Source organism: Parasteatoda tepidariorum, chromosome 5 (genome assembly GCF_982258835.1).
Source record: "Parasteatoda tepidariorum strain Cologne lab strain chromosome 5, Ptep-v5.0, whole genome shotgun sequence".
NCBI lineage: Eukaryota > Metazoa > Arthropoda > Arachnida > Araneae > Theridiidae > Parasteatoda > Parasteatoda tepidariorum.
In genome coordinates this window covers 73,575,661-73,602,245 of record NC_141759.1, presented here as the reverse complement: position 1 = coordinate 73,602,245, position 26,585 = coordinate 73,575,661, and the positions used below count along the sequence as shown (strand labels likewise).

The 26,585-nt window shown below is 30.6% G+C and overlaps 1 protein-coding gene across 1 annotated transcript in view; it reads right to left on the bottom strand.

Moving 5' to 3' along the window:
• LOC107451820 (uncharacterized) overlaps positions 1–26,585 on the bottom strand; it is a 326,140-nt gene that overhangs the window by 124,570 nt on the left and 174,985 nt on the right. Inside the window, exon 2 of the mRNA XM_016068055.5 lies at positions 1,371–1,512. Coding sequence (XP_015923541.2) covers positions 1,371–1,512 — 142 coding nt within the window. The remainder of the gene's footprint in view (positions 1–1,370; positions 1,513–26,585) is intronic.

Sequence of the window (26,585 nt, the reverse complement as noted above, 5' to 3'; positions counted from 1 at the left end):
GTAGTTATCTTTTTGTAACCTTAATCATGCAACAATAGAATAAATTGGATGTTTTCTCTCGAGAATAACATAAGTAGTTATCTTAATTAACGTTCGTATGCACGGGTTAATCGTATAAAGCAGAAACAAAATGTTATTAGCAGAGCGAATAGAATAACAAATTGCTTGTTACATAACTTAAAAGCAACTTAAGGAATTAAAAAATTTATGTGCACTAATTGTAAAAACTGAATATGATAAACAAGAATTAAATTAATATTGTGACGGATTGGCTTTTTGAAATCTTTTTTTTAATTTTAGCTTGTTTTTCTTTTTTGTACGCAATTTAAAGATTACAAATAGTTTTTTTTTGTGGTACTTTTTACCGTAAATTCCATTTTTATTGGAACATGTTAGGGAACAAAAAATCTGATATACCGAAATTTTTACAGCTCTTAAAATGGTCATTAAATAAGTGGAATAAAAATGTTTGAGTAAAGTTGGATATTGGATTTTTTTTTAATATTCTTATTAAGTGTAAACGAAATATTTTATGGTTTGATGAAAAATATTCATATTACACTTTCGATTAAAAAAAATCGTTGTGATATAGTTAAATGTACTATGAATAACCCAGCAACAATACAAAAAAAAAGTTTAGGGTATCCTTGTGGTTGTTATTGTTAGGATTTAATTTTAGGACAATAAAAAGTTGGTACTTTATTTTTTTTTCAATAAAATACGAGCAAAAAGTGTGAAGATTCTTTTTGTGCAAAATGTACTTTATAGAAGTCGGTCAAATTTGTAAAATGTATGAAATTTGTAAACTTTTTTTAACATCAAAGAAATTTTGTGCTACCATCCTGAAATCCGCTCATTAGATCATTTTTCTAATGCACTTTTAACAATGGTACGTTAGAAAAAGAAAACTCAAAACTCATCATAGGGGGGAAAATATTCGATTTAACTAAATGTAACCAATTCTTTTAATTATGACAAAAAATATGAATTTATTGATGAAATTATTAATTGGTGAATATTAATTGAGAAAGCTGTACATTTTAGCCATTAAACAAAAGCCATAAGATTCAAATAGGATATTCTAATGGCTATTAGTAAATTTGAACATATTTTTATACCTATACTTTTACTATAAGTTTACATGAATTCAATTTATTAACTTTCAAATTACATTGTAATTAAAAATTCCTATTGACGCGATCAAACCAATTACATTTTTACTTGTGAATCACTTTGTGACATAGTATCAGAAAAAGAAATTTTAAAATGTCATTGCTTGAATGATAAAATTAAATCAGTCCAAGTCTTAGAAGTAAACACTCGAAAAAAAATCCTAAATAAGAAAAAATAAAATTATAATATAAACTTACGTATTTTCTATTAGAAATTTATCTCCTTCGTTATTCCTGCAAACTCCTTTAGAAGATATTGTGCCATTAAACACTCGGATGGGATCGGGACTACCTTTCTGAAACCAACTACCCGACCATCGGTTCGGAAAGGTACACGTATCTGAAAAAAACAAAATAATAATACTCATTAAAAACACATAGAATTGTATAAATGAATCATTAAAATGCAGATGATGTTTTAATGAAAACAGAAATAAAAGGAATAATAAATTTTTATATATGAATGACAAATGAAAAATTAAAGATACACACTTTATCTTTCGTAAAATTCGGGGAGATGACCGTAAAATTCAGAGAGATGACCGTAAACTTATACGGCCAGTTACCTTTTTTGAGAAAAAGCCCAGTATTCGTAATAGTTACGAACTTTAGCAAAATTGGTAATTAAACTAAACATGGATCGCTAAACTACATCTGCCGTACAATAAAAAAAGATGAAGAAAAAAAACATAAATGATTAACAATAGATTTCGAGAAAAGTGGCTTGACAACTTTTTTCTTTCGATTGCTAATGTTATAAATATTAAAATAGAATTTCAAAAAACTAAAAAAAATATTTTATTGAAAAAAAGGTTTGCAATAAGTTTCTTACTGTACAAAAATGATAAATACATAAAAATCTCAATTTTAATTTTTTTGTCGTTCACATTGAATTTTCAATTGCACTATAAAAATGTCCAGCTTATTAAAGTTTCCTTTATCAATTCTGGGGTGCACACTATATTTCATTCTGGCTATAACACCGTGCTACGGGCATAGAGGTCTCGGATTGGATCCCAGCTGGTACCCAAGTATATCTCTCGCATTACCTCCGCATTGATGGCCACGGACAACGAACAGGCCAATCTCTCTCTCTTCTTGACAGATGGCAGCACTATTCTACCTCGCCTCGTTCCAAGGTTCACTTTAATTCCACAAACAAGTTACCCGAGTTTTCAAACAACATGAAGCCCTAAACTGAAGATATATTTAATTTTTAAGTCTATTATGCCAAGTTACAACAAGTGGTCATATAAATTACGGCAAATTTACGATCATATTTTACGACCGTAAGTTATCATATAATTACGAGAAAAAATTTAAGAGCAGACTTACATTTTTCTGTACATAATAGTTTTATGGGCATAATTTATTTTTTACCGTTGATGACAGAAATTTTTTTTGACGGTAACTGACAATTATCTAGTTTTTAAATTTTTTAAGTGCAGTTATCGTTCAAATTAACTGTAATCTTAATATGATACTAAATTGGAAACATATTATAGAACTCCTTAAAATTGATTAGATGGTATTTTAAATTGAATGGAAATATGGATCAAGTTTGCATCTTAATAAGGTCACAGTATATTTGCGCGATATTCCAGTTCAACATTAAATTGTTTTTTTGAGAATATCTAGACGTTTTTTTTTTTTTTTTTTTTCTTTTAATTTCACTGACTTCTTTTCAGCCAATTTTAAAATTAATTCAAGGAATAAAAACTTAAGCATCTTTTTAAGTCTTTATTTATAATGCAATTAATCAAAGTACTTTAAAAAAGGCTTTGAGAACTGGTTTTAAAAAAAAAATCCTTTTATAAAAGTCTATTATAAAGTTTTTTTTTCTTCCTTTAAATCAAATCAAATAATCTTATTCTCCAAGAATAAAGTTTTTGATTAACCTCTCGGCATGTTGCTTTCGGGTTACCGCCGTATTTGACATGAACCAACACCTTTTCACTATGAAATCGTAATCCTTAACAGCACAAATGTTTGTAACATGAATAAATTTCGTATAACGAAGCGAAAGCAATCATTGATATCATATTGTTACACCAGAGTTCTCCCTGGGTATAAAAAAAAGGGCAGGGTGCTTAATTACAGTATGGTTATGGTTATTACAGTATGGTAGGTGCTAATTATGTAATAATTATATTATTACATATATAGAAATATTATGTATTTCAAATATTGAAATATTATGTAATAACTGCATCTGATGCTCAAATTTTAAATAACCCTCTTATACTATTTTATGTACATTTAAGTAATTCTCACTCATTGTCAAAATAACAGAAAAATTTGAAGCTTTTGAAAAATAATTAAAGGTAAGTTAAAAGACAATCTTCGTGTATAAATAAATTTTCTTAAAAATAAAAGTAAACTAAAAAAAAGGATTATCATTCGATTGACAATTTGAAAGCTTTTTTAATATTTCAAACTGAAAATTATGAGAAAATGAACATTTAAAGATGCATTTTTAAATAAAAGGTATTTATTTTTTAAAAAAATGAAACAAATTATACTCCCTAAGAATCTCAATTATCATACCCTCACCAAATAAATTTTAAATCTCTGGAGACGAATATCATGCGAATTTTAACTACGTAAGCAGACAACATAAGATCTAACTTTACTAAACTATCTATAATCTTAATAAATAAAGCAATGAAATCAAAAATAAAATAATGATCAATAATTAATTAAATCAGAAGTGGACTTTTAATTAAAACGGATGGTTAAGGAAACAACCTTTTCTTGAAAAAATAAAATAAAAAGGCAGTGTTTTTATAGGGATGGAGGCTTACAAAAAGATCAAGGAGGGCGCATTTATAGGGATCAAAGGGCAGAGGGGCAGGCCGCCCCTCTAAAAACGCTTAGACAGAACACTGGTAACGCAAAGTAGAAATGAACAAAAGATAACAATTCAACCACAAACATCGAAACAAAAATCTTATCACGATTTAAATTTGAAGTAAGGTATACCTTAAAACAAAAACATATCTTTAAAACGGATATGGATATTCGGTTTCTTTAAAATGCCACATTAGTACAAATTATCTTTCATAGCACGAACACAAAAATCGAAACAAAAATTTTACCACCATTTGGATTTTAAATAATGTATATCTTCAAACGAAAAACATATTTTTCATGCAGATATGTATATTCGTCTTTAAAATGTACGAATTACCTTTCAAACACACAAAAAGTAAGTGTTCTGCAATAAAATCATTTACAGTTCTGATCTGAAAGTAAATAGTTAAATGGCTGCTCAACAACAGCTTCAGCTAAAAGTAAAACCTCACGGAATGTAACAGAATGAAAGGATTTTAAAGAGTAAAGATAGGGAATTTGAAGGGGGGAAAAGGGAAAAAAATTCTATGGGGAAAAAAAAGCCACATTCCAATTGAAAACAAACAGAAATAAGAGGAATGGCAGGTACTTAAAAGTGTACAGAACTTTAAAAAAAAAAGCTGGGGAAATCTAGACTGCCACTTAAGATTTTTTTTTCTTCGAAAAGTTTTGGAAGAGAAAAGGAAAGAAATTCCTTTCATGCATTTGAAGCGTAAGTTTTGATTCAAGATAGAACGTTTAAAATTTTGCTGATTTTTTTTTTTTTTTTTTTTTTTTTTAACTTAAATTAGTTCTCGTTCCAAAATAATTTAAATTTGAATCATAGCTAATTATTTAAGCTGCAATAAAAAAAAATTTAGCAAAAATTTCTGTCACTTTTTTAAACACACTCAATAAAAAAAGCACCTTTAAGGGTTTTTAAAAAACAAAAATAAGCACCTTTAAGCACTTTTTAAAAACGCTACGCACCCTGATTAAGATTTTACATATAATCTCACAGTGCGTGTAATAATTAGGCCAGAGACTGTATAATGACTGGAAGCTATTTTTTGTGCATAATAATACTAAAGTAAACAAACAAGTAATTAAAGTCGAATGAATAACGATTCGTGAATTGCAGTGCCAGACTTCGTCTTTCAGAAACTAATCCTTTTACGTTTATCCTTCTCCCCCATCTCTTCCATACCCACATGCCATCTTCATCTCGGCCCATCCTTGATCACGGAGATCTTGAGAACCAATCGGTGGAGATTACGGAGCACTCGGTCTGTCTGTCCATTCCTCTGTGATTAATGACCAGACGAGATAAAGGATTTTCTTTTAGTTTCATTCTATAGTAGTCCGAGCACGTGGCAGGACTTTTTTTTTTTACCTCCGTTCATTTAATGGGTTTAGAACATCAGAAAGGGCGTGAAGAGGCATTGTTTTTTTTTATTTTGTTTTTTGCTTTTCTGGAGGTATTTAGCTTGGTGTGAGGATGTTCAACAATAAGTTGAGGATAAAAAATGGCATCTCTTGTTTATCAGTTCGATAATAAAAAAAATAGGAAAAGAATAGATCTCGGTAAATAAAAAAAATAAATAAAAAATACCGGCTTGAAAACGCAAGATATGACTACACAATCCGAAAAACATTTGATTTTTATAAATCTTAACCCATGTACCGTGATCAGATTTGGCGAGGTTTAGAACAGAACGGATTAATCCACGGTTTAAACCGTCCTGTCCTAAAAAACTCCTTTTTCCAAAATCGCCCAAAACCCTTCTTTTAAAATTATGTCACAATTTAAAAAAAATATTGTGAAAAATAAAAGGTTATTTTTTGAACAAGAAACAAAATGAAGACAAGTTTTTGTTTTATTAAAAAAGTTTATTATTATTTTTAATATTGTATTTATCCTTACGCAAAAACGTAATTTATCATTATTAAAAGCATATTTATTCATATTTTAAGGATAAGGTATTCAATTTTGTTGTTCAATGAATTGTGGAGCTTCAAAACTAATAAATATTTTCATATTATATTACATTATATTATTTTCCTTTAATAAGTTAAAGGAAATTGCATACAAAATATCAAATATTTATTAATATATATAATTATGTGTACAATGGAATGGTTAGGCCTATAGAATTTGTACCTTTTATCAAAGTATAAGGTTTTGGACACTTTAAGACAGTTTTAGTCAGTTTAGGACAGTTTAAGACAGTGAAAATCACGTGTCCTGTCCAAAACCCCAACCCTGAGTTCGTGATACATAAATTTATGGAAAATTGTTAAAGTCAATACGTTTTATACGTAATATTGACGGAATTATATTATCATTGAGATACTTGGAAAAAAAAAAGCTCTGGTTTATTTTACGTAATATTAACGGAGTGGATTTTATCAACCACCCTTTGATAAGATTGCTTTCGTATATTTTACGAAAGATTGACAAAAGAATATTTACTATTTAGACTTAGTAAAAATGATTCGATGTATTTTACGATTATTGACGAAACAAATTTACCATTTAAATTTCGGTAAATTTTGGTACGAATTTATTTTGACAAATTTTCTATTTTTTGGACAACCACTTTTTTGTATAATTTGAAGCTTCAATTTACGTACATTTTGACGTATTGTTGACGCAAATATTATGTAAAAATAACGTACTCATTCTCACCCAGTAAGAAGAGATCGGTAAAATATTCTCAAAAAAAATTTTTTTACACAGAATTTTACGATTTTAAGATAACCATTTTTTGCTATAAATCTACGGTTCAGTTTTGCGTTAATTTTACGAACACTTAGTCAAATTTAAAGTTGAAATATATGCATTTTAGACGTAAAACTGATGATTCTTTGTCACCTGGGAATTATTCAATCCTGCATAAATATTAAACCTTCACCAGTCACATATTTCGTACTAGTGCTATAAAGATTTCTAGTTAAAAACTATAACTTTTTATCTACTTAGAAATTGTCAAAAATTGCTTATCGCATCAATAAATACGTATCAAAAAAAGATGCTCCAACCATCTAATATTAGTTGCTACATTGAGGTCGAAAATTTTGCTCCCAATTAATTGCTACATTTCAAGTAGGTGGAGTCATACATAACTTTCGATGCAGTTTTGAAGATCGACACCAATGAAATGATACTAATTGATTCACGATTGCTCGCGGAAAAAGTTCTTACAAAATGGAGGGTGGCTATGCACGGGTCTTTTTTTAAAACTAATTTGGTACTGACTTAAAAAGAATAGGCGGAAATGCTTGGAAAGTAAATGTTGTTGATTGATGTCTTAGTGCTTTCAAACATACTCAATCAAAATCAGAAAATCCCCAGTATCAAAAATATGCAAATGTAGAAACTAATTTAGGACAGAGAGAGTATATGCTTTGAACTAATAGCAAATGTTAATCGCATAGGTTAAAAAATTGCGCAAATCTAAGTTCCGCAATAATTGCACACAAATGTAAATCTCCTGGCAGCTCAGAGAAATAAAAAAAAAAGTAAATTCAAGTTCCGCATTGTAAATACCAAGAAAGCTTACAACGATAAAAAAAAAGATTAAATCTAAGTTTTGCAATAATAATATACAAATATAAATATCGGAGAAGCTTACAATGATAAAAAAAAGGTAAATCTAAGTTCCGCAATAATCACATACAAATATAAATATTGTAGAAGCTTACAACGATAAAAAAAAGGTAAATCTAATTTCCGCAATAATCACATACAAATATAAATATCGTAGAAGCTTACAACGATAAAAAAAAAGATTAAATCTAAGTTTTGCAATAATAATATACAAATATAAATATCGGAGAAGCTTACAATGATAAAAAAAAGGTAAATCTAAGTTCCGCAATAATCACATACAAATATAAATATCGTAGAAGCTTACAACGATAAAAAAAGGTAAATCTAAGTTCCGCAATAATCACATACAAATATAAATATCGTAGAAGCTTACAACGATAAAAAAAGGTAAATCTAAGTTCCGCAATAATCACATACAAGTGTAAATATCGTAGAAGCTTACAACGATAAAAAAAGGTAAATCTAAGTTCCGCAATAATCACATACAAATATAAATATCGTAGAAGCTTACAACGATAAAAAAAAGGTAAATCTAAGTTCCGCAATAATCACATACAAATGTAAATATCGAGGAAACTTACAATAAAAAAAAAAGTAAATCTAAGTTCCTCAATAATTGCAAACAAATATAAATCCTGGGGCGTAAAAGCGTAAGCTGCTCCAAGATTTACATTTAATAAATTTACAACGGTAATAAAAAGAGTAAATCCAAGTCGAGCAATAATTACGCACACCCTCGTTCACTTTGCAGCTCTACCTATAAAACACATTAAAAAAACAGTCTTAGTCCCAAGTACATTCCTACAACTATCGTCAATACCATCAACATGATTTTTCCCGTCATCCAATATTAAGGAATCACTAGCTTATTGAAAAACCATCTCATACCTTCCAGTAAAGGAACGCAATATAAACAAGGGCTAAGGAGAAATACACCACACGTATAGATGGCATATCCATACATATAGGGTAGTCAATGCATTCATTTCCAAAAAAAATTCCAAACAGCGGGTCGACCTGGTAGATAAGCAATAGGAAGTGCTTTCCATTGTGGATCCTTGGACTATAATAAAGAACAAGATGAAAAAAACAGAGAGGGAGAGGGGATGCCCCGTCCATATTTCCGCTATTTCTTCTGCATTCTGATCTTTTCTTTTGTGCCTTGCTGACTTATTGTGTAGATAGAATATTAAAAAAAAAAAAGTTCGATCTTCTCTCTTCTACCAATTTTATGTTGACGTCGAAGGCGATTGAAGGAGATGTTTTCCCTGTCCAGTATTGTTGGGATGGGGGGTGGTTCTGCACGATTGCCTTATGTGCCAAAGAAGAATTCGAAAGTATGATAGATGTTCGTTGTGAGGGCTGTCGTTACACCAGAGAATTCTTCGAATAGGAAAAGATGAAATATAATAATAAAAAAAAAGAATAAATATAACCTTTTTTTGATGCCAGTATTGATATTAGGCTATTTCTTTAACTTCTTAAAAATACAAAAGAACTCCAACATTATCGTTTTTTATTTACTACAGTAAATAGGAAAAATTAAATAAATTTAAATCGTAATATTTATATTAATTATTAATTGATATTCATTTACATAAGACACATTGGTTAAATAATGACTTGGGAGCATCTACTCTTCAATGCAATAAAATCTTAGAAATACCATAAGATCATAAATATAGTGCTCTACAATTGTTCTTTATAAATTCAAGTTTGAACAATCATGTTACATTCTATCTGGGTTTTTTTATTGCTTTTTTTAAAGATACAAATAAATTAATATGTAAGTTAAAAAGAAGAACTTAGTTGATGAGGAATAAAAGGGAAATTCTATTAAATTAAAGTATCAGCTTAAAAAAAAAACATATATATATATACAGCAATAGCTAGATGCTGTTTACAAAATTTATTTCCCCACTAAATATCGGTATATTTAATGACCAGGTAGAAACAAAAGAGGCTCCATGCATACAGCTGAGAAAAATTCGGTATTTTATTTATTTTTTTAAAATGTCATTTGGTACTTTCTTTTACTAAGTTCTTCCTTCAAATATGCTGCAAAAATATTTAATTAATAGATTTAAAATTTTTTAAAGCATGTTCTTTTACCTTCAGGTTTGACCAATAAACAATTATCAAAAAGTTTATTTGAAATAATACACATTTTTTTTTTAGTTTCTTTATAAGCATAGAACAAATATTACTCATTACTAAAAACTGGTTGAAAATGACTGAAACTCAATAAAAATAATCTTCATAAGTAAATAAACTTAAAAATTCACTTCAGATTTTTTGAAAATTTTTTTGTATTAGATTCGCAAACCAAAAATCCTCACTTTAAAATTAAGCCCGATAACAGAAATAGGCACAGCATGAAGGCAGTGCACTGCAGATTTATTTTGACCTTATAGGCAAAAATTAACAATTCTTTTTTTTTTCTTTGAGAAAAAATAAGTTTAACTAGTATATAAAGTTCTCTTCCGTATTCATATTGGTGTACAGCTCATTTTTCAATTTGCAGAGTTCGCAATAACGTGCCATAGTATTTACGAAAATTTACAAGAATGAGACACAATTTTGGCATAACAGCAAGGGATTCGAAAATTTTCGAAGCGAAATTCAGAAAAAAACAAGCCTTGAGCAAGAATTGCGCGATAGCAGCGGGGAAAAGAAATCATAAAAATGATGTAATTAGGCTGTGATTTAATCATTGGGTTTAGTTTTACACGTTTCTTAGTTCATTTTTGCAAAGTTTTATTTCTAATGTTGATCTATTTCAATAAGCAAAAATTAATCGAAATCAAGAACATCTTTCATTTTAATTTTACTCTTAAATAATTTTTCATTCTTCAATCAATGAATTTTAAACTAATAACTTTTCAATTATTTAATCTTAAGCACTATTTTTAGTACCACAGTTATTTCATCATGGACATTCTTGGGTTTTAAGGCTAACGGACCAACAAAATTCAATATTTTTAAAGCACGGTCTGCAGGTACATAGCAGAATTTTTTCCATGATGTTGCCCAGCACAGGGTGCGTAGCCAAATTATTTAACAAAAAATAAGCACCTTTTAAGTACTTTTCAAGCACTCAAAAAATATTTTTAAGCACTTAAAAAAATATAATAAGGAAAGGTTAGAAAGTTTTTGACAATTAACGGTTTTATCTTGTTTTAACCACCATAAAAAAACCTTTTGGCATTGTTTTTGACAATCGTCAAAAATCATGAAATTTTGAAACATGTAAAACGAATGGGATTTTCATACGCTACGGACTGACAATACGCCGAAATAGATTGAGGCTGAATTAATTGTGAAAACGTTGAATAGAACAATGTAAACTGGTCTTTTTGCATAATTCGTAGCGAAAATCAACATGGTAAAAGAAAAATCTCATTTTGAAAAAGGGAAAATTTTATAAACACACAATGAAAAAAGCACCTTTAAGGGCTTTTAAAAAACGAAAATAAGCACCTTTAAGCACTTTTTAAAAACGCTACGCACCCTGTCAGCAATACAGAGGTTTCTGCTATTGGCAAATTAAGGCAATGAATTGGGTTGGATAGCAATGAAAACTTCTGTCACTTTCTCTATTCAACCTTAACATTGCTAAGGCATCCTCATTTGAGATGTAATCTTACAATAGATTTTCACCACAAAGGCAACACTAAAGCAATTGACATAAAAGGACAAAAATAGGCGTGACTTGTCGTCTACAGACAAAGACATGTCCATTTCCTACTCAGCAAATGACATCATGGAATGGAGAAGGCGTGGTAGTGTCTCATATTATATGATTTGTCCAAGGGAGTGGTGGGAATAGATGTCTAATAATTAAAGCAACAGACCAGAAAATTGCCAGATAATTAAAGATCTCGAAAACGGATAAAGAAAGAGATTTGACATGAAGACAGAAAAAAACACATGAATAAGCCGTAAATCACAGAAGAGCATTATGTAATTATGGGGTCCAATTAAACGCTCATCAAGCTTTTTCACGCGGCCTCTGATTATGACGTCAGAGAGTTCTGTTACTTTGGTAATAACCCATGTTATTCTCCCCTTGGGAACAGATTTATGAAAACGATCACTTTTCTTCATTGTATAACTGTCCATAGAATAAGAAATTAAGAGTTTTCCCGTAATAATTATCGTTCTCTTTTTTTTTAGTGTAGTGACGGCGTGTTTAGATGATAGGTTGCAAGATAAAACCATGTAGGAAGATAGTCGATTTAATGTGTTTTAAAAATATCAAAGAGTAAGAGGGATTTTTTTTAGCTGATATTTATCAGTTTGAGTTGTACCACGTTTGAGTTTAAAACTGAAAAGTCGAAAAATGAAGGATTTTTTTCGGTCGCACTCTTAGTTAAACATTCGACCATAGTACCTGTAAAAGTAAAATAAATTACGCTTGTTACAGTCAGTTGTCGGCTAACAAGGTTACGGAGTTTAAGTCATAATAACGGTATAGCGGTGGCAACACTGCGCATCAGCTTTTCTTACAACTAATCACATGCAAGCTGGCCACTGAAGATGATCGATCCCCAATCCTTCATGATTACAGCTTAGTGTCTTAACCACAGTGCCATTGAGGCATGGCACTTTGAACCATAATACCGTGAAAATTTACTGCAACCATAATAAAGAGTTAAACTAAACCATGTGGATATGATATCAGATCTAACGTACATAAAATATACATACTAAAATATGAAAAATCATTTACTTTGAAAAATGTTTAGATTTAGAGAGCCAGAGATACTGTTGTAATCAAAGCGTCAATCCTGTTTCAAGTCAAGACGTAAGTGTGTTACATTTTATTTTATAACCAGCGTTGAACAATTGAACCATATTTGAGTGTGCTTCTATCGATGTTCAACTTCGTAGCTTTGTAATTTTGAACCAAAATAGAAGACGAGAATATTCCTGGAAGCATTTGGGCAAACTAGCTTTTATGAAGGACTTAATCTCTTACGGTTACATCAACGGCAGGAGGATTCTAACCCATGATTAGTCCAGCACTATGGGTATTTTACGTCAACACTTAAAGTAAGACTGTTGCCAATAACTAACTGACTAACTAATTCACTGGTATTACAGCTCATGCTGGACCATGGCCTCACTTATCCTGTCTCTAGCTCTTTGTTTCCAGTTTCGGACTTTTAGAGTCTTAAGGTCTTTTTCCACCTCGTCAAAGCATCTTTTGACCGGCCTTCCTCTTTTCCTTTGGCCCTGGCACTGCCCCTTGAATATCTTCTTAGTGCCTCTGTTTTCCTCCATTCTCTCAAGGTGTCCTAGCCATTGAATTCTCTTTGCTTTTACATAATTGATTAAATCTTTTTCTTTAAATAGTCTTGCAACTTCAGAATTGCATCGCCTTCTCCACAGATCACCCTCTTTGACAGGTCCAAAAATAGTTCTAAGAATTTTTCTTTCTCAGGTAATCAGCATTTTTTTTTTGTTCCTGGGTTGGAGTCCACGTCTCTGATCCATAGATAACGGTTGGTCTGATAATAGTTTTATAAGCCTGAAGCTTTGTTTTTCTCGTTATTACTTTTGATGTTAGCAATCTCTTAAGAGCAAAATAACTGCGATTTCCAGCATTTAGTCTTTGCTTAATCTCTGGCATAACGCATGTCCAAAAATACAAATAAAAAAAATCGAGCATAATTAACTACAACTGTTATTAACATTTTAATTTGCGGAAATAAAAACGTTGAAAACAATTCTCTAACACCAAACAAATTGATTATCATAAATATTTATAATGAAGCAGTGTGCTTTTACCATTCAATTACAGAAACGCAGATCAAGAAAAGAAAAAATTATCGAGTCAATAAAAGAGAAGAAAAAAAAGTTTTCCCGTTTTTTATACTCTTAATTCTCTTCCAACGTCCAAACTTACTTTTCCCGAAAGTGACATTTCCCGCTTGAGTGTTGGTTATCTTCCCCAATGTCCTTCAAATTCGCTATCGATCTGACAGATAATATAAAAAATAGAAGGAAAAATTGTCATTATCTTTAACGCATTTAATCCAAGTGTCAATTAATGCGAATCTTTCTTTCCTTATTTTGAACTTTTTCGACGGCTTATAATGTGGTTTATTTTCAATGGAATATCTGCGATAAGGAATTCTTATTTAGAAGTTAAGAGTATCCAAACAGTTAAAATTATAGCTACAAAGACACTTTTCGGGGCCGGGATAGCCTGGTTGGTAGGGCGCTTGGCCCATATCCAAGAGGTCGTGGGTTCGATCCTCGCCGGCCGAAGACTCCCCCCGTGTAGTAAATGGTGACTGATGCACGTTAAATCTGTCGAGTCTCAAAGTCCTCCATGTTCCCACAACAAATCAATACCTCTGGGGGTACTGATCCAGGAGTTTCCTTGTCTTCTGGATTGGTTCAAAATTACAAGGCTACGGAGTTGAACGTAAGTAGTCGTAAACCCATGAAATTGGGTCGGCTGTTCAACGACGGTTATAAAATAAAATAAAATACTTCAAATTGAACCGTGATGGCTCAAGGAATAGAGCGTTCGCGCTCCAATGAGGCGAACCGGGTTCGAATCCCAGTCGATACGAATTCCGCAACCGGCTTGCATCGACTTCAGTGCTGACGTGAAATATCCTCAGTGGTAGACGAATCATGGGTTAGAGTCCCCTTGCCGTCAAGCTAACCGTGGGTGGTTCTCGTGGTCTTCTTCTCGATGTAACGCAAATGCAGGTTAGCTCCATCAAAAAGTCCTCCACGAAGGCAAATTTCTCCCAATACTCGATCCAGGAGGTTCCTCGTCTTCTGGATTGGGTTCAAAATCACAAGGCTACGGAGTTGAATATTAGTAGTCGTAAACCCATAAAATTGAGTCGGCTGTTCAACGACGGTTATAAAATAAAATAAAATATTTCAAATTGAGCCGTGATGACTCAAGGGATAGAGCGCTTGCCTTCCAATGAGGTGAATCGAGTTCGAATCCGAGTGATGGTTGGTCGATACGAATTCCGCATCCGGCTTGCACCGACCAAAGTGCTGACGTAAAAATATCCTCAGTGGTAGACGGACCATGGGATTCATGGGTTAGAGACTCCTTGCCGTCTAGCTAATCATGGAAGGGTTTCATGTTTTTCCTCTCCATGTAACGCAAAGTACTCAACGAAGACATTACTCCCAATTCTTGATTCAGGAGTCCCCTTGTCTTCTGGATTGGGTTCAAAATTACAAGGCTACGTAGCTGAACATTAGTAGTCGTAAACACAAAAATTGGGTCGGCTATTCAACGATGGTAATAATCCTCAATGATAGACGAATTATGGGTTAGAGTTCCCTTGCTGTCAAGCTAACCGTGGGAGGTTTTTAGTGGTTTTCCTCTCCATGTGATGCAAATGTGGGTTAGTTCTATCAAAAAGTCCTCCACGAAGGAAAATTTCTGCCAATGCTTGATCCATGAGTTCCCTCGTCTTCTGGATTAGAAAAATACAAGGCTACGGAGTTGAGCATTAGTGGTCGTAAACTCAAAATTTTTAGAACAATTTTTTTTACAATTATCCAGATACGGGGCAATGAAATCGATCTCGCCAACTTTTAAGAGCAATGCCAGGTTCTGGTTTACAATCTCTAGCAACCCATAAGATAACATAAAACTAAATACGACAATATAGCGACTATTAAAGTCAGCTAGAGGTTTGGATATAGAGAATAAAACCGTGGAAAAAGTTTTTTTTTTTTTTTTTTTTTTAAAAAAAAAGACGTCTGAAAATAAAAATGTTGGAGAGATTAGAATTCTTAAAAATAATCAGTAATAGAATACAAACAACCGTAGACAAAAGCGAAGGAAATTTTACGAAAGGATAGAATTAGGAAAAACATTCAGCGATAGCAAAGAATATATTTCTATAAAGGCGAAAAATTTAGAAAACTAGAAATAGAAAAGCGAAGAATTTAGAATAAGATAACAAAAGTATGAAATTCTTGATGTATAACCTGCATGCAGAATCCAAGAATAAACTAGTGGAAAATATAGAATTTTATGAGCATAGAATAAGATACCAGTGAAATAGATATACCTAAGTTTACAATTGAAAGAAAGTGCAAGCATTGTAAAAGCAACTGAAGACTCCAGAGAATTCAAAAAAGTCGCCAAACGTAGAGTTTTAAAAAACAAAGATACTAGAGAATAAAATCATTAAAATCAGAACAAAGCAGAAGATACTAGAAAATAAAATTGTAACAATCAGAACAGAGCAGATGAAGCAAAAGAATAGAATTTAAAAAAATCAGATCAAAGCAGGAGATTTTAAACAATATATTAGTAAAAATCAGAACGGACGATATAGTCCGTGGGCCAAACTCATTTATCGTTCAAGTTCGTTCCGATACTTTGGGGGCAATTTTTTCTTTTGACAAAACGATTCAGAATGTTTCAGTATTTTTAATTTTATAAAGTTCTCCAAATATTATTTGGTCATAATTTAATAACAATCGATTTTATGACGCACTCTTTTTCTGTATGCTTTCGTACTCTCATCCAGTGAAATCGTCGAATTATTTTTTCCTCCGCCAAGCTAACCAATCACGCATTGTCTCCTCACAGTCGCTTACAGCAATGTTTGTAAGCAAATCGTTGGTTGCATTGATGATAATTTTCTCGATTTCATTTTAATCCTTTGAATTTTTTTTAAAATTTAAATAAAGGTCTCTTTTTAGAGCCAACTATATATTGATAACGCTTCATTTTCCCGCTTTACTGTTAAATATTTGATTTTCATTCCGAAATTCGAATTGTGCAGGCGGTCGCATTGCAATGCCTCTCTGACCTAATAAAAAATTCGTCTCCGATTTTAAGATACAAAAATATATACTTTGCTTAAAAATGAGAAGGAATTATTTGTCCTATTTTAATTTTAATAATATTTGCTGAGTTACAAATTTAAAGGGGATATTTATATATAGATCCCACCGAAGAAATGAAAGTATTGTAGTTATGTTGATGAAATGTTAAAAAAAAAAAAAAATTTAAACAATTTTCATTACTTTATGAAGATAAAATATTAGTTCCAAAATATTTAAAAAAATCTACATATTAACGTTAATGATCCATTATTCTTAAAAAAAATATTATTTTTGTTTCACAAACAAAGGTGCTATGGTAAGTATTGTTTCAAAAGATGGTTGTTTTGATGGCTTATTTATCCAATATCTGTGATATTAAACATTTTTGTTGAGTCAAGCGCACATCTTATATTGCTTGCATTTTAATTTTACTTAAATATTACTTCTTTTTAAACTCTGAATGGCGTATAAATTTAAAATTTTTTATTAAGATGTGCTTACTCGGAAAAAAGAAAACAAAACTTTTTATGTTTTTTTTTTTTTTGCTCTTACAAAAAAGCTATAAAAAATACTCCTCTTAAGCTATAAAAAAACTGTTAACTAATCTAAACTAAAAATAAATCATGAAATTTAACGAAATTTATGTATGTTTTCTCTGTAGGGTCAGCAACAAGAAATTTGACAATTTTGTATTTAATCATTGAATATTTTTTTTGAATTGAATTTGAAAACAATAGTGTAGATTCAAAACATGATTTAAACATTTAACTTCAGATATTGGTTTAAAAAATGTGTTTAATCAATTTTCCAACTGGCACTATTTCGAAAAATAGTTAAAGAATGTCTCTACACTTAAATGTAAATAAATTATTGAATATCAAACCATAATGAAATTTCCAAATGTATTAATGTCTGGAATTATATTCTCTTGCTAAATAAAAATATATTCAACAATACCTGTCTAAGGTTTTTTGGAACACTCTGTATTTGTCTTTTGCTACAATTGCAAAAACTATTTGAAATAACACTTGAAAACATTTTTTTTTCAATTAAAGCTATGAATTCTACATTCTAAATATATTTTCTCTAAATCAATATTATTATTTTTAAAGTTAATGCTGTACCAAAACATTAAAATTTTAAATAATAAAAAACCAAACTTTGTTAAATTGTTCAAATAAATTATGTATCAAGATAGTTCATTGCGTAAAATATCCGGTTTTTATATAGTAAAGAAAGTTTTAAAGTTTCAGTAAAAGACAGTGTACCAAGCAACAAATTAAAAAAAAAATCAATTCAAATTTATTGAAAATTTTACACAAATGAAATTTTTTATTTTTATGTCAAACTGAATTTCAAAATATTCATTTGTATAAAATGGTTTTTTAGCTTACTAAAATAAGTATCGTTTTAAAAAATAAGGGAGAAATATCTCCAGATTTTTGAAGAAAATCAGATTATTTTCTGTAGGGTAGCAGTTCTTAAAAAGTTGATGCAAATTTAAATTTTCACATAGTGGAGGAAAGATATATACATTCCATAGAATTCAAGTTTTAAGTATTTTTACAAAAATAATATAAAAAAAACCTGAAAAATAATCGCAGATGCAGTATTATAACCCTTCATATTACAACTATAACTGTCATAGTCTATGTTTTACCTTTTAATAGTGAATTATCAAATAATCATGATTTAAAATGAAAAAAAAAAAAGATTTTAAGATCTTGAAGTAACTATAATTGTATAAAAATTTTGAAGTACATACTTATAAAAAACTGTTAAGTGTTTTTAGCGTAAAAGAAGCGTGGACGAACGGGAAGCTATCGTAGTATGCAGACAACTGCTTTTGTTCTGATTGGTCCATTCATTTCCAAGTGACGTCAAATTACGCTTCTCTTCGGATATTCTTGGGCAAAATACTGAATTCGTGAAAACAAAATAGTTCCTCATTGTTTTGATAACTTTCAATTAATGGCCAGTCAGATTTTGGAGAACTTTATGAATTTATGTTTCTCAGCCAAGATTGTGTTCTATTTTGGTAGAATAAAATTGCCCCTCAAATGTCAGAACGAAAATTAATTTAGAGCTACTTTTGAGACTTCGGCCCACGGACTAATACTAATAAATAGTAAAAACTAGAACAAAACAGTTGATACTAGAAAATAAAATAGCAAAGATCAGAACAAAACAGAAGATATAAAATAAAATTGTAAAAATCAGAACAGATGATACTGGAGAATAAAAGTTTTAAAAATCAGAACAGAAAATACTAAAGAACAAAACAGTAAAATTATATAGTTATTGATGTAAAACCCATATTAAGTTTACATTACAGCATATTTGAACAAAGCAGAAGTTACTAGACAATAAAATTGTAAAAATCGGAAAAGAACAGAAGATAATAGAAAATAAAATAGCAACAATTAAAACAGAGCAGATGAAGCAAAAGAATAAAATTTAAAAAAATCAGATCAGAGCAGAAGATTTTAAACAATATATTAGTAAGAATCAGAACAGACGATACTAATAAATAGTAAAATCTAGAACAAAACAGATGATACTAGAGAATAAAATAGCTAAGATCAGAACAGAGCAGAAGATATAAAATAAAATTGTAAAAATCAAAACAGATGATACTAAAGAACAAAACAGTAAAATTATATCTTCATTGATGTAAAACCCATATTAAGTTTACTACAGCATATTTGAACTATACATTATAATTCTACAGAATAGAAATAATCAGAATAAAATTTATAGTTTAAAGATATCGTTTTCCTTAAATTCTTAATTTTATGAACAATGATTTCAAAAATAAATACAGCCAATATTAATGGGAAAAAAAATATTAAAAGTTCTTCTCAAAGAAATAATTTGTATTTTTCAAGTAAAAATATTCCTTTTACAGATGCATTAAAAATAAACTTTAAAAAAAAATCCAAACTTAAAATAAAACTTCAAAAGACATTTCCAATCTCATCAAAGGTTTTCTTAAATCTTTCTTAAAATTCCTGGGCTATTTCAAGCAGAGGAGAGCACCATAGTACGATACCGTCATCAAGATATCTTTTTTCTTTGAACCTTAATAGACAGTATCATTGAAGTGAACACTTTATTTTTGTTTTCAAAGGTCTAGAATTCTAAAGGTATGAGTACAGGGGAAAAAAAAGAAAGAAAAAAATTTAATGGAGAAATAAGACCCTTCTACGGATGAGAAAGATTTCTGGGTTTAGTGATCATTGAAGCAAATGATACTACATAAAAGAGGAAATGTTTTGATTCTCACTTCTAAGAAATTAACTTTCAATGGAAAGAAAAAGAAACTCTATTCGGAAATACATCATTTACGAACGGATTGGAAATGATTTTTATTTTTTAATAACAGCACATATAATAAAAAAACAAATTATTATAGCTTTTTAGAAGAATTTTTTTTAAATATTCTGAAGTAGGGGTGCACAACCTGTGGCCTGCGAGCCACATGCGGCCCGCCGATTATTGATGTGCGGCCCGCGGGAGCTTCGGAACACAATAAAAAAAAAATTTGGTTTTTGCTTAAACATTATCGATGTTCTTGAATTAAAATATTTAATTCCAATTTATATAACTCTATAAAATACGTATATTTTTTTCACTTTCATTCTGTAAGCTTCATTTTGGTTAGAATTTTTATCTCTCCTCCCAATATTTATGTATACATAGATTTGATAAATTAATTATTGTGCAAATTGGAGAAAGTTTTTTTAAAAAAAGAGTATCAGTTTTTTTTTTTTTCTTTTTTTTTTTTTTTTTTAGTTTTAATAAATTCATATAATTAAAATTATTTAACATTCTGAAATATGTTATTAATTTTGCTGACAAAAATATTTAATGCTTAAAACACTATTGTTTAGATAAAAATTATAAGATATTTGCCGCTAACATGATAGAATGCGTGTGCAGCTCTTCATTTATCTACCTGCTGCGCAAGTGGCCCTTCACTCAAAAAGGTCGTGCACCCCTGTTCTAAAGGATTTAATATTGCATCATTCATTTTATTTAAATAGCATTGGAATATCCCTTCTTTGTAAGGTATAAAGATTTGCAAGTATTTATACTTTTTTAACTGGATACAACAAAGAAACTATCAAGACAGACGGCATAGCAATAGCGTCAAGCAATAGCCTAAACTTAAAAACAGCAAGCACAGCAAACTAATCCAACAACAACAAATATTATGCAGGTAATAAGCAAGGAAAAAAACTCATTATTGATATCAGATTTATTACATCTGACAGTCCGAAAACAATGCTGGTCCATAGCCTAAACTTAAAAACAGCAAGCACAGCAAACTAATCCAACAACAACAAATATTATGCAGGTAATAAGCAAGGAAAAAAACTCATTATTGATATCAGATTTATTACATCTGACAGTCCGAAAACAATGCTGGTCCATAGCCTAAACTTACAAACAGCAAGCACAGCAAACTAATCCAACAACAGCAAATATTATGCAGGTAATAAGCAAGGAAATAACTCATTATCGATATCAGATTTATTACATCTGACAGTCCGAAAACAACGCTGTTCCATAGGCCTAAACTTAAAAACAGAAAGCCCAGTAAACTAATCCAACAACAGCAAACATTATGCAGGTAATAAGCAAGCAAATAACTCATTATCTATATCAAATTTAGTACGCCTGACAGTCCGAAAATAATACTGTTCCATAGGTCTAAACTTAAAAACAGCGAACTAATCCAACAACAGCAAATATTATGTAGGTAATAAGCAAGGAAAAAAAAACTCATTATTGATATCAGATTTATTACACCTGACAAGCCGAAAACAAAAGTGTTTCATCGTCAAAACTTACAAACAACAAGCCCTTATCCAACAACAACAACAAACGTAATGCAGGTCACAAGAAAAATAAAATGGAACCGCACAGAGGTGGAAGGTGAATTGACACATTCACTGAATGCCTCACAACCCAACTCCCTTTCAACTGCCGCACAAAACCCTTCCTAATGAAGAGGGCCGTCTGGGATGGAGTAAAATGAAGAGCACCGCAGAGGTCGGGGGTTAAGTGTGCTTTCCGTGCTTCGCTCCCCTTTTCTCACGCGAGATAGAAGAAAAGCTACCTTTCACCAAACGAGAAGATCGAAATTGGAGACAGTCGTTGAAGATCGTCTGGGTCGACAATTCCACTCCTCCCTTCTCAAGAAGGATCTTTTAAAAGAAAGTTTTTAAGTATATTTCTATATCTTTTCGAAAGCGAATTTTTTTCTCTCATTTCGTTCGAAAAGGAATGTGAACGAATTCCTTTTCAGAGAAATCCAAAAGCGGTTTTAATGTCTTCTTTGTTCGATTGTGTAACTAAGAAAAGGAACGAATGACTTTTGGTATGAAATGCTAGTTAAAAGAAGTTTACCGAAAACAAATTTAAAAAAATAAGAAAATTGCTTATTTTCTGAGAGAGCAAGTCACAAACGAAATCAAGTTATAGGGTGAAATAAATTATTCGTATCAAAATCCATACATTCCAATTTATTTTAAAACAAGGCTCCAAAACTTAAATATTGGGCAATAAAACATACGCGATTTGAATTTTGTGCAGTAAAATATTGACAACAGAACGAATGGCTCAACGGAACAGCTGGCAGTTTATGATTATTAAAAATAGATCAAAGAAAAGAAAGCCTTTGCTGAGTAATATTATGATCGATGTTGAGTGATCATCTGCTTACGTAATTTTTCGTTTTGGTAATCAGAATTTGACAGATAGATGAAACGATTTAACGCCGTAGAACATTTATTTTTTTAACTTTATCTGTTAAAATTTTATTCTAAATTATGGTAAAATAAGCGGTAGCAGTCTGTCCGTTCCCTTAACCGTAAAGTTTACGGTAAAGAACATTTTTTACCTTTACTGCTTCGAAACCATTCACAACTAATACGTATATAAAATCATGAATACAAAACTATACGGTTTTTCAACCATTTACAACTAGCATGGTTTCAAAACCGTAAAAAAGAAATTTAATTGAACACTGGAGCAAAACTTTTTGTTAGGTTATGGGCATTAGGGAGTGCAGATCACTAAAACTCTTCATGTGTTAAGGGGATATAGTGGTGTCACAGCTGGAATTCGAACCCCCATGTTCTGTCGGCCATGAGTCTGACAGATTAGTCCTCTCGGCTATAACATGAACAAGGTTGCTTCATAAGGTGGAATTAGTTGGTGCGATAAAATTCTGGTTATTGATAAGCGAAACCGGTTAATAGACGGTTTTTCTCCCAATTAACAGCTTGATTACCATCTTATTTATGGTTATTTGAATGTTTAGTTTGAATATGGTAAAATAACAGTCAAGTAAATTGTTACTTAACCATTTTTTCGGAGAAAATTTTAACAGTGTAAGATTTATGACAAGTTAACAAGCACCCAGGGCTCGAAGAAAGCCAGAAATTTTTCCCGTCCCCGAGGACGGCTTGTCCAACAATGTACCCGTCCTCCTTTGAAACTAACCCGCAGCTTCTAAATAAATAAAAATATAATTTTCTCTTATTTATTACAAACATTTATATAAATTGCACAATGAATTAGTAGTTACTTGGATTACAAATACTAGGTTACTAATAGTAAAACCTAATATTTCTTTTATGAAATAGTTTATTTCTTTTATGAAATAATTTAAATGACAAAGGTCAAGTTATCTGGAATGTCAATTTATCCGAGGGTACTTCGTTTTTTAAATGAAACAAATATGACGTTTGCCAGTTCCACAATCAAGCCAATGATTTACAGAGGTTTCAGCACAGAAATCTGAAAGGGGTTTTTCATTTAGGTGGATGTTCATAATTGCGTTTAACGCTTCTTGTTTAAGACCAGTACGTAATGTGTTTTTTTGTAAGCTCATTGCTGAAAAACCTCTTTCAACCACTGCAGTACTCCCAGACAGAGAAAACATCAATTCCACCAAGCGCAGTATGTTGCTGTATTTCTAGATTAGAGGGTCATTTTAGAAGTGAGGCGCTAGACTCTTGTAAGATAACAAAAATTGAAAATGTATCCCGAATATTAATGGAAAAATGGCCGTCCGCGCGGACGTCGGATTCGAGATATTTGTTGTCCGCAGGAAATTTTTGACCGCCGAGGACGGGCGGACGGGTGGTTTTTCGAGCCCTGCAAGCACCCACGAATTAAAGAGGATACTGACCGCTATGTCAACTAAAGACAGTTACAATTACGCAAAATTGTCATTGAAAATTTCGACTAAAGAATTAAGTACCAATAAAATTCTCGACTGGCATGAAGTTTTGAAGTAAAATATGTGGTCCAATTACCTCAAAAATATAGACGCCTGTTTCATTAATTCATTTATTATTTTTTTAATAGATCATTAAAGTGTTTCATTATCGAATATAAATCTCATATCGTGAGAATCAATCTTTACACGCTTTGAGATTAATACACGATAATGAGATACTTCAACATTATTATTTTTTTTTTACAGAATGTTCACCTGTTATTAAGAAAGAAAGTATGAAAAGAGTAGTTACTCTTAAAAGAAATTATTGGAAAGAATTAGCGAATAAAGCTGAAAAATTATTTATTTAAAATTATTTTATGTAAAGAATAAGCAACAAGTTTCTAATAAAATCAGTGGCTATATTTCAACCACTGCAAATATTATTTTATTTTGAAGGACAGTTTTATACATATTACTTAATTCTCCCAGAATAGTTATAATTATACATCAGTTTACTTTTAAAGCGAAATACATTCTCTAGCAATAATACCAACAAAAAAATTAAAAAAAAGTTTTTCTCACTTTTGTAACAAAAATAAATTATTTGGGAGCAAAATGGTAAGTTGTCAACAAATATTTATTTTGAATAGATCGTAACTAGGATGCAATGGAGCAAGTTTTGAAAATGTTTGAAGTAATTTAAGTAGTAACAGCGTCATTTACAAGTTCTACCATTATCATAATGGCCATTAGCGGTATAACGAGTAAACTTAAAACATAAACTGAATTTTCTTATTTTGGAAAAGATCATGATCAAGATAGTTAAATGTACTTAAATTTGTTTTTAAATTGTTCTTTCCCAAAATTAAAGTTAAGGTTTCTAATACACAATACAAAACTTACAATAGCATCGCAATAGTTGTATGCACTTAATATTTTAATTTGTTTTTTTTCGCAAATTATAGTTTAGGTTTCCAGTTCACAATACAAAGCTTACAATAGCATCGCAATAGTTGTACGCACTTAATATTTTAATTTGTTTTTTCGCAAATTATAGTTTAGATTTCCAATTCACAATACAAAACTTACAATAGCATCGCAATAGTTGTACGCACTTAATATTTTAATTTGTTTTTTATCAAATTATAGTTTTGGTTTCCAATTCTCAATATTAAACTTATCCTACTTTTATAGCTATACTTTAAAAGATAACGGTACTGGCTTTTCTTGACTAAAGATTGAACGAAGGAAAAAAAAGGTAAAAATGAACTAAGATACAACTTTTTAAACCAGTTCAACTTATTAAATTTCTACGTTTTTCTCCCTATATATATTTTTATAGATGTTTAATAATAAAAAACAGTCAAACGGATGCTAAAAAAAATCTGTCCATTTACGAAATTAAGTTAAAACATAAAATTTAAAACAAAAAGTTTGAATTTTTTTTCCATTCATTTTCAAGAATTTATCAATAACTAATTTCGTAAATTAAAGATAATTCAATGATGAAGAACTCTACCTGAGGTCTAAAAAACAGCAAATTTGAAAAATTATTGTGAGCCGCGTTAGAAAAATTTTACCTTTAACACATAAAAAGATACCGGTGTTTTATGCTGTATTTCATAACCATATATTATTAAATGCTGAATATCATATTTTTCACTTATTCCGACCTATATCAATACAAAATAACGAAAAAGTATGTTCATTTAAAATTCTGCATCAAAGGGTTGAGATGATCACAGTTAAAAAGGAAAGCTAAGTGATAAAAAGGTAGCACCAAATACAAAAAAAAATTATTTTTATAAGTAATGGAGAAAGTGAAAATCACAAGTAGCTAAAACCATTATTGCGAGTAAATATATATGAATGCATAATTCATTTCATCTAAAACGGATATGTAAATTTTAAGTGAGTTTTCTTCTCCCTTAACTCTTGAGGGTGAAGAAAATCATCAACCTTCCACAAAGTGTCATCAACGCAGAAACATTCCATCTTATCCACTTTACCCCTTAATCAGAGAACCCTAAAAACAACCCTACTTCTGCTATCAACCTCCCCCGATAGCTTTTAACCCCTTCTCAGCCAAGAAAGGGGAAAAATAAAGCGACAGGGATTCTTCCAATACTTCTTTTCTCACGCTTTACGTAATCGATTCGTCTTTTCGTGATGAAAAGGTGAAATAAAAATGGAACAAAAAACAAAAAAAATGAATATAAAAGAAGAGGTAGAAGAAAAAAAATCCGCATGACGCTCACGGGATCACACTTTTTGAGGAAGGAAAAGGGAGAAAAAAGTTTTAGTCCAACCGGGTACAGTTACAGTTAGAATTTGGTTTTATTTTTTTTTAGCGCCAAGAATGGTGTCACATTTGGCGAGGTTTTATCTTTAACGTTACTAAAGAGAAATCGAACCAAAGGATTTTTTTTCATGAAAATATGTAAATTAGACAAATTATATAATTCAGGTTTTTAATTTTAACTAGTGGGCTGCGTCCCCTGCTCGCTACCGCTTAAAAAAAAATTTTTTTTTAGTAATTCTCTTTTTAGTAAATACTAAGCCATTAAAATAAATTTGAATTCAAATAAATGACATGTAATTCGTCAAACCTATTAGAAATGTGCTATAGCATAAAATTTTAAGATAAAATTTCTAAAACTGATATCTCTTCAAAAAGGTTAAAATTTTGGCTATAATTAATCGTCAAATAAATTCGTAATATATCAATTCGTGAAAAAAAGCGCTTTCGACAAAATACTAACATAGAGATATATCGAAAAAGACTACTCACTTCTTCCTAGCTTAATAGTATGAGATTGCCGCAGCTGATTGGGTGAATTTCGGAAGAGATCACATTTGGTGAGAATGCTCTCTCTGGTAATTTCAGTTTCCGTTTTAA